Below are 9,838 nucleotides of genomic sequence, written 5' to 3' on the forward strand. Positions count from 1 at the left end.
TCTACTCGTTTCTGGATTTTGAAGATGTCCAGCTCAGGCACGCATATTCTTCTTTACATGTTTGTGGTTATTTAGTTTCTAGAAGAGGAAAGACTGAAACAGTGTCAGCCTCCTGACTGGTCGTAATCTGAGCACCGTGGCGGGAGCAGGGAACTAAGCTTTGGTGTCGCACGCTGTCATGGTGCTCCTGGGGGAGCACGGGGCTGACAACGTGTGGCACAGCCTCACCGCAGCTGACGTGAAGTCTCCCTCGGTTTGCAAACGCTTTTCCTCTTTCTGGCAGAAATATCTGCCTGCCTTGCAAGAGAGGTCCTAGAGTGACTGGCTGGCTGTGGAAGCAGGGTTTCCCTTTGGGCTGCAAAATGTTCTGCGACTCGACAGCAGTAATGGCTGCACAGCATGGTGAATATGCGAAGAAAGCCCGAATTACCCCCTTTGAAACGATGAATTTGCTGTTGTGATGACTGTATCCGACTTAAAATCAGGTTTAGAGGAGGAGGAGAGGACGAGGGCGAAAGAAGGTGTGGCTCTTGTGCTCCCTTCATGTCTCTTTTCCGGCCCGGGCCCTGTGTGCAATGAGAATGACAGCAGCAGCCCAGACGTCCCCCTGCCATTTCGAGGGGCTCACCAGCTGGCCCTGAGCCCCTTACCCTTCTCAGAGGTCAGCATCTGAGGAAACCTTCTCTCGCCGGCGTGAAGACAGGTGCCATCTTGACGGAGGACTCCGGTTCACGCACGACTTGTCTGACCCACACAAAGGCACCGGGCACAGTGCCCAGTGTCAGGCGCTCATTGTCTACGTGCTACCTTATCGCCAAGCACCCTCCTGCAACCATCGTCCCGACCTGAAACCGGAAGCACGGAGCCTCAGGTGGCCTCTGCTGCCTGTGGTCTGGGCGTAGCTGGGACCGCTCTTTCAGCCGACACGTGCACTGTTCCCTGTAACTGTTCTGATTTTCATTTGAAGACTCGATCTCTGTATGCTAAAGTGGCAACAGGTTTTGGTCTACTTGTGAGATGATGTCTCAAGAGGAACAAACAGATCAAACGCTAAAACCACAAAGAAATCTCCAGGTAAGCAGTACCCAGACAATGATGTTCTTTATTTCTCTCTTGAAATAAGCTGGAAAGGGGTAACCGGCCAACTGGGAGGCCTGTGGGTCAGGGTCCCTGGCTCACAAGGGAGGAAAGGAGAGTGAACTTGCTCTGAGGAATGGGGGGAGAGATCAGGCCCTCCAAGAGGGCTTCTCATGTCAGTATATTGCTGACTAGGATGGAGGCAACACTCAGGAAAAATGTTGACTCCCCCAGGCGCACAGTTCCTTCTAACTCCTCCTCAATTGTATAATCGGGTAGGATATCCCTCTCGAAATTAGTAGGTCCTCCCTCATTGCAAGTCATACTAAAACAACAATGAACAAAATAAAAACTATTAGTTTTAAGGACTCTCGGGGCTTCAGGGGGTGTTTGGGATGGATATAAAAAAGTGCAGCCGGATGTACAGTTCTTGTAAACGTATAGTTCCCGAACATTCAAACCTAAAGATAGAGATGAAAATAACTGATTTCAGTTTTCTGCTTGCAAATATCAAAGCACACTTCACCCAGTACTAGCTAGCTCCATGCCCGCATTCTACATCCGCAAATGCTACGTTGCCTAGAATTCTTCACTGATAAAGAATGTCCAAGTAAGGCCACTAGAGGGTCTGGTTCCTCCTTGAACAACTTCTGGAGATGTTTTTCTGTCTACACCGCCACCTCGTCTCTGCCTCGGGCTCTCCCTAAATAGTAGGATGGCACCCTGGCACATAGCTATACACATGAAATGCCCTGTTCGTTATTTGTCCTAAGAATTCCAGGGCTCCATAAATAGAATTGCTTATGTCCCACAGGATCACACAGCCCCTGAAGTGGAGTGCCCCTGGAAGTGTGGCCCTCATCTGAGTTTCTGCAGTTGGAGTGGCCCCTCGGCCAGATGTTCCCAGCTCCAGGCCCAACATATAAACGTCGATGCACGCTTAATGCCAACCTGCTCCCCTGCACAGACTGGACGCTCTGTCCCAAGGAGGGTCCCGCAACTACTGTGATGACCTTCCCTGGTGGGCACACCCAATAGCCTCAGCCAACCAATGCCACTGGCTCGTTCTGAGGCCTCCTTCGAGAGTCCTTGAGTTCAATTCCTCGGCTCTCATTCATGAGTTCTGTTCCCCTGGTGACCCCAGTGTTTACACCATACTTTCTCCCTGGAACTTGCCACAGTTGATGTATCCATTCATGGCTCTGGGGTTAAAGAGAAGGAACGAACAACTGGCTCCAGTCACTTGCTTTTCTTTATTTGCCATGTAACGGACTTTAGAAAGTTCAGTACCGTACTGCAGAGTGCATATTCGTAAGTCGACGGCCGACCGGATTTTCATGAAGTGCTGCTCATAACCATATAACCAACATCAAGTTCCAGAAACAGAACTGGATGAAAACCCTCGTTTCCTGCTTCTGTCCCTCCATCAGGCACTATAAGCAGCCAAGGCCAAAGATAAGAAATGTCTCGATTTGTAAGCCTGTATGTTAATTTTGTCTGTTGTTGAACTTTGTGATTATGAAATCCTGCATTGTTTCTTTTGGTGTCTGGCTTCTTTTCTCTATTTGTGTTCGGGAAATCCACCCCTTCTATGGCCCCGTTGTATATTGTTTACTCTCATAGTTGTATACTTTTCCACTGATGAATATTCCACGGTTGATGGTTGATGGACATTAGGATTGTTTCTGGCTCTTGTCTATCCCCAAAGAGTGCTGCAAGGAATATGCTTGTCCTCATCTTGAGGTGAGCGTGTGTGAGTTCTTTATAGGTGGTAATGCTGAGTCTTTACGATGCATACGTATGGCTTTAGCAGATGCCGCTGAAGAGTTTTCCAGAACGGTTGTACCTATTTACACTCCAAAGGATCGTGTACACTTTGAAATCTTGCCACCACATGAGTGGTCGTTTGTGAATGTTTAATCATTCTTTTGGGGTTACCGTATCATGGTTTTGAGTTGCGTTTCCACCAAAAACGATGACGTTGAGCATCTTTTCATAGATTTATTACCCATTTGGGTATCATTTTCTGGTAAACAGACTTCAAGCCTTTTTGCTCAAATTTCTACCCAATGATCTGCTTGTTCAATTGTTCATTTATAGGACGAAGTTCATTCTATATACTGAATACAAGCTCCTGAGCAGACAGTGTTTTGACGGGCCTTCTCTTCATCTGTGGCATCGTTTTCACAGTCTTTCCGTATTTTCTCGGGGATAGAAGTGAATTTTTATGTAATCTCATTTGCCATTTTTCCCACATGTGACCAGCACTATACTGTTCGCTTTTCTTACTCATAATTATCCAAGGATACAAAGATATTCTTCTACATTTCTCTTAAAAAAAAAAACAAACCCTCATTCTTTTTTTTATTTTAGAAAGCATCTTTTTAAAAAGATTTGTTTTTAATTTGAGAGAGTGAATGAGAGAGAGAGTGACTGCACGCACAAGCTGGGGGAGAGGCAGAGGGAGAGGGAGCAGCAGACTCCCCTGCCAAGCAGGGAGCCCGATGAGGGGTTCAATCCCAGAACGCTGGGATCATGACCTGAGCCGAATGCAGAAGTTTAACTGATTGGAGCCAACCAGGCACCACTAGAGGGCATCTTTCAACTAACATTTTTAAAATTTTTATTTAAATTCAATTTAGGTAACGTAGTGTATTATTAGTTGTAGAGGTGGAATTTAATTAATCAGTAGCATACAGCACCCAGTGCTCATCATAGCAAGTGCCCTCCTTAATGCCCGTCTCCCAGTTACCCCATCCCCCAACCACCTCCCATCCAGCAACCTTCAGTTTCTTTCCTACAGTTAAGAGTCTTTTATGGTTTGCTTCCATCTCTGCTTTCATCTTATTTTATGTTTCCTTCTCTTCCCCTACATTCACCTGCTTCATTTCTTAAATTCCACATATGAGTGAGATCATATGGTATTGCCTTTCTCTGACTTATTTCACTTAGTTAATACCCTCTAATTACATCCACGTTGTTGCAACTGGCAAGATTTCATTCTTTTGGGTGGCTGAGTAATATTCCATTGTATATATAGACCACATCTTCTTTATCCATTCATCTGTCAATCCACATCTGGGCGCTTTCCATATGTTGGGTATTGTGGACATTGCTGCTATAAACATTGGGGTGCATGTGCCCCTTCAAATCACTATATTTGTGTTCTTTGGATAAATACCTAGTAGCCCCTGGCTCTTTTAGTATTTACATGGAGATCCGCAAAGCACCTGAAGCTGCTTCTTTTGTGTAAAGTAGATACAGTGAATAAGATCTCATCTACCCACCAGTGGTGAGTACAGACAAGCATCTTTCCCCAATACCTGCAGGGCCAACCTTGTCAGAAAGCATGTAACTAGATACCTGTGAGATCTCTTTTCTCCTCTACAGGTCTATTTTTCAACCATGACACCAACATCAAACTGTCAAAATGACTGACGAAATGATATAAATAATCTTGAGAGTTAAGAGTGCAAGTCCTCCAGCTTTTCTCCTCTTCCACACGATTGCCTTGGACATTCCTAGCCCTTCATATTTCCATAAACATTCGGATATTTGGAATCAACGTGCACACCCACTCGCAAATGCGCGGGCGCACATGGCAGACACACACACACTCACACACATTGACCTGCTGAGACTCTGACTGGAATATCATGGAAATTTTAGATTAATTTGGGGAGAACAGCCATCTTACCTCTACCGGGTTTCACCATCCATAAGCCTGGTGTATCCGTTTATTTAAGTCTTCCATTTCATTTGTGTTTTTGCTGTTTCGATGTGGAAATCTTGGAGAGATCTGGTTGCATTTCTAGCTATTGTGGTGCTTTTTAAAATGCTACGGGTTTCCTGAAAATTTCATCTTGAATTTGTCGTTGTATAAAAATACAATTGATTTTTTTGAACTGATCTTGGAGTACTGACCTTGGATCCAGGCCATTGCCTGACTGTGCGTGTGTGTGTTCTACACACCGCACACCCAATCCCCTCTAGTCTCTCATTATTTACTGTCCTATGGCACATCTGTCAAACACAATGAATGACCACTGATAAATTCTTATTAACTCAACTCCACACTTTATTCAGATTTCATTCATTTTTCCTTAACACTCTTCCTGTTCCACGACCCCATGCAGGATACTGCATCACACTGGGTGGGGTAGAACTTATTGACAGTAGGATTCTATTCCGATTTGGCTAGTATTTTTATATCTCTGGTCATAAGAGAGGATCATCTGTGATCTCCATTCTTCCAGTGTCTTCGCTGGGCTTTTGGGTTGGGGTTAGGCTGTCATCGGGCAGGGGGAATGTATTGGGGAGCAATCCTCCTTGTTTATTCTCTGGAAGCGTTTGTGAAGATTGGGCTGATTTCTCCTATAAAGCTAGTGGGGAATTTACCAGAGAAGCACTCTCTACTCGGGTAGGTTTTCCAGAAATGAGTCAGGACACTTCAGCTTTATGATGTCATTGTGGGTCAGATGTAGTTAAAATGTGTTTTTCAAGGTACTGTTCATTTCATCACGCAGCTCAGATTGATCATAAGAAGGCTATTCGTAATGGCTCTTATTATCTATACAAGGTCTGTACGGTCTCAGGGTTACCTCCCTTTTCATTTCTGATAATGAAATTATGAATTTTATGTTTCTGCCTTTGATTTCTCCTACTGTTTTACCAATACTATGAATCCTTCCAAAGAACCAGCTATTGGCTTTGTGGGGATCTTATCTGTTTTGTGTTGTTTTTGTCTTCCTATTTCAAGGATTTCTGCTATCCTCTTTACATTTCCTTCCTCATCGCTTTGGGTGGATTTCCTATTCTCCTCCTACCTTTCTGAGTGGAAGCCTAGGGGCCTTTTCACCCTTTATCTCCTCTACTAGATGCTGGGAGTGTTCCCTATTTGGCTCTCGGCACCGCTTTAGCTGCTCTCCACTCGTTTTTCCCATGTCTTAGCTTTCTAATCGTTGAGACACTCAGTATTTTCTCATTTCTGTTGTGGCTTCTCTTTTGGTGATTGGTAATAATTCCTAAGAAGCGGAGGATTTCCCAGTTCTCTTCTGAGTCATGATTTCTAGTTTAATTCCACCGTAACAGAGAAGGAACTAAATAATTTCAGTCCTTGTTGCAAACGTCATAAGCGACCTTGTGAAGTGCGTGTACTTGCTCCTGTGTGGCTCTGCTGCTATATATATAATGATCACTCCTGGTCCGTAAACGGCATCGCTCAGACCTTCTGGAGCTGAGGCCGGCAAACAAGAGCCTGCGGGACAACCCCAGTCCACCAGCTGCGTCTAGCAGTCAAGATTTGTTGGGACATAGGGATGATCACTGTGTGTCCCCATCCTCTGTGGCTGCTTCCACCTCCTCACGGGCAGTGCTGGGTACTTGCAACTAGGACTAGATGGCTTACAAAGCTGAACACGTTTGCTCTCTGATCCTTTACAGAAAGAATTCTTCCACCGGGGCTGTACAGCTACAGTAAGTTTTGCCTCCTTGCTCTGGCACCTAGAAGCTATGGGGAGAGATGTGTGAACAACAATCACGCTGTGATTGTGGATCTACCTACAGTTCCTAAGTTCTATGGAGGATTTTTCTGTGTGTATCTTCATCCTGTTATTGGGCGTGTGGGCACTTACACGGTGGTTTCTTCCAGGTTTTCTTACTCCTTCCTCTCCATACAGTGATGCTCTTCACACAAGTGACGTTCTTTGTTATTGTTCCTTTGCCTCAGTGTGGGTGGAAGAGCTTTCTTTGGCCAATATTTAAGTTGTATACCACGTTCTATATTTTATTTGCAAACTTTTTACATTCATTTTATTATTCTTTAAAGATTTTAATTATTTATTTGAGAGAGAGTGACAGAGAGCACAGGTGGGGAGGAGAGGGAGAGGCAGGCTACCCGCTGAGCAGGGAGCCTGACGCGGGGCTCGATCCCAGGACCCTGAGATCATGACCTGAGCCAAAGGCAGACACTTAACTGACTGGGCCACCCAGGAGCCCCTACATTCTCATTTTATTATTATTATTTTTTAAGTTTTTTAAAAATTTATTTGTCAGAGAGAGCGTGCACACACACAAGCAGGAGGAGCGACAGGCAGAGGGAGAAGCAGACTCCCCCCTGAGCAGGGAGCCCGACATGGACTCGATCCTAGGACCCTGAGATCATGACCTGAGCCTAAGGCAGCCGCTTAACTGACTGAGTCCCCCAGGCGTCCCTACATTCTCATTTTAAAGCATGCCTCTATTAAGCAGAATATATTAATTTCTGTGTACTCTGAAAGTCTTGGGTTTCTAAGTGTAGCCATTTTAATGTTAATGTAAGTAATGGTATGTTAGATTTTAAATTGCTTTTCTGTTAAACGTTTTACTTCTGACAATTGGATATTCAAAACACTTGCAGGAAATACAGAAAGATCCTTATAGCTTTACTCAGTCACTTCCAATGACAACATCTTGCAAGACCATAGTACACTATCACAACCAGGCCACTGGCTTTTAAAATAGTAAGGAGAAAGAATAGTTGTATCACCATAATCATCCCTCATATGGACGCACTGACATCTTTCCCACCCAAATGCCCTGCCATGGACCCCTCTCCCCATGTGCACAAAACTAATCTGGGGTCCACTTCTCTAAGTTGGTCATTTCAAGAATGGCCTCTAACAGGGACCATGGACCATGGGGTTGGCCTTTCTCGTGCAGCGTAATTCCCCAGACATTCATTCAGGTTGATGTATCAATATCTGCTCTTTTTTTACTGCCGAGGAATACCCATGGGGCAGATGTACCATGGTTTCTTTACCTTTTACACACTGAAGAACACCCAGGATGAGTCTGGGGGTGACGTGTTACAAATTAATCTGCCATCAACAACCATGCATTGTTTTATCTAATTACTCTGGGGGAAACCCTCAGAAGTGCAATTTTGGGGATGTATGGTAGCTGTGCGGTTAGTTTTTAAGAAACTGGATGGTGGTCCCCATCTTGGCTGCCCCACTTTTCATTGTCACTGGCAAGGTATGAAAATCTGGTTTCTTGGGGCACCTGGGTGGCTCAGTCATTAAGCGTCTGCCTTCGGCTCAGGTCATGAACCCAGGGTCCTGAGATCAAGCCCTGCATCAGCGGGAAGCTTGCTTCTCCCTCTCCCCCTCCCCCTGCTTGTGTTCCCTCTCTCGCTGTCTCTCTGTCAAATAGATAAATAAGATCTTTTAAAAAAAAAAATCTGGTTTCTTTACCATCCTGGCCAGCATTTGGGATGGTCACTCTTTTTTACTTTGGCCACTCTGATTCATGATATCTAACACTGTTTGTCAATTTTCATTATCCTAGTGGCCAAAGATGTTCATTGAAAATCTGCTCATGGGTTTACCTGCTACATGTGAATCCACATCGGTGAAATAGCTCTTTATGTCTTTGGCCTTGTTCTAATGAGATTGGCTGCATTTTTGCTGTTGAATTGTGCGAGCTGTGTATATATATGCTCAAGACATCAGTCTTTTGTTGGATATGTGGTTTGTGCGCTTTTCCTCCCGGTCTGGAGCCTGCCTTTCCCTCTTCTGAACAGGGCCTTCCACATGGAAATATTGATCACTGGTGCATGTCCCATGTCAGCAATTCCCTTCTTATTGGTCGTGCTTTGTCATCAAGGCTAGGTCCTCTTTGCCTAGCCACAGATACCAACGACTTTCTCCTCTGTGCTCTCTTTTCCTAAAAGTTGTAGATTTTACCTTTTACATTTAGCCCATGATCCTTTGGAGGTAAGTTTTGAATACGATTTGAGGTTTAGGTCAAGATTCACTTTTGCCCGATCAAGTTGAAGAGGCTATCTTTCTCCACCGACTGTGTTTGCACCGTTGCCCAAAATCACTCGGGCATATGTGTGTGGAACTCTTTCTGGGGTCTCTGTTGTGTTCCGGGGACTGTCTGTCCATCGCTGAGACATCACTGAGTTTGAGTGTGGGTCGAAGCTCAGTCTCTGAGGTTCAGAATTTTTCCAAAGAGGTGTTCCCTTTACCTGCACAACCCCAGAAGTCAGCAAATATCCTGCAGGGGAAAATATGCAAGCATTCCAGCCCTCTGAAGGCTCTTGTCAACTCATTGTCTCGGTAGCCACCAGGGCCACTCGCGAAAACTGAGCCCCTGAAGCCCTATGGGGGTCAGTTATTAAATCCAGGTGTTCTAGCTTCCATGACTGGGGGAGGAGCTGAGAGACGGACGTGTATCAAGGGCAGGCTGGCAATCAGAAGGATAGTCCAGAACCAGGTCTAATACTTGGAGCTGAGGCTGGGGGGAAGAGCCCACTTGGCAGGAAAATATTGATGCCATGCTTCTCCCGTTCCGGGCCATGCAGAGAGAACTCTTACAGAGATGTCTGAAGTGCTCGCCCACACACCTGTCGCCTCTGCAGCCCAGCAGCCAAGCAGTGACTGTGCTCTTAGGAACCGCTCTTGGAAGAGGGGGCGGAGCAAGATGGCAGAGGAGTAGGAGACCTGGATTTTCTCTGGTCCCAGGAATTCAGCTGGATAGGGATCAAACCATTCTGAACACCTACAACCTCAACAGGAGATCGAAGAAAAGAATAGCAGCAACTCTCTGAACAGAAAAGCGACTAGTTTCTGGAAGGTAGGACGTGCGAAGTGAATCCGAGGCGATATTCGGGAGGATAGACGGCGGGGGAGGGGCCTCCGGCGGCCACTTCTGGCAAGTGAGAGAGCCGCGGAGCACAAAATCGGAACTTTTAGAAGTCGGTTCCGCTGAGGGACGT

The 9,838-nt window shown here is 45.6% G+C and overlaps 1 protein-coding gene across 1 annotated transcript; it reads right to left on the reverse strand.

Annotated features, from left to right (window-relative positions):
- Positions 1 to 1,091: 1,091 nt before the first annotated feature.
- Positions 1,092 to 3,066, reverse strand: GML (glycosylphosphatidylinositol anchored molecule like). Its single transcript, XM_006748685.2, has 2 exons — positions 3,016 to 3,066; positions 1,092 to 1,560 (listed from the first exon to the last, which is right to left on the reverse strand). The coding sequence occupies exons 1-2, from the start codon at positions 3,064 to 3,066 to the stop codon at positions 1,249 to 1,251; spliced, it is 363 nt and encodes a 120-aa protein (XP_006748748.1). The 3' UTR covers positions 1,092 to 1,248.
- Between the last annotated feature and the right edge of the window lie 6,772 nt (positions 3,067 to 9,838).

The sequence above is a fragment of the Leptonychotes weddellii genome, unplaced genomic scaffold (assembly GCF_054177405.1).
Source record: "Leptonychotes weddellii isolate Sample4059 unplaced genomic scaffold, ASM5417740v2 HiC_scaffold_3674, whole genome shotgun sequence".
NCBI classification, from domain to species: domain Eukaryota; kingdom Metazoa; phylum Chordata; class Mammalia; order Carnivora; family Phocidae; genus Leptonychotes; species Leptonychotes weddellii.

Excerpts from the sequence above, each read along its gene's own strand:
- GML (XM_006748685.2), bottom strand. The coding sequence starts at position 3,066 with ATGCTCAACGTCATCGTTTTTGGTGGAAACGCAACTCAAAACCATGAT. Across the intron at positions 1,561-3,015 it reads CAACTCAAAACCATGATACG|TTATTTTCATCTCTATCTTT; the intron begins GTAACCCCAAAA and ends AACTGAAATCAG.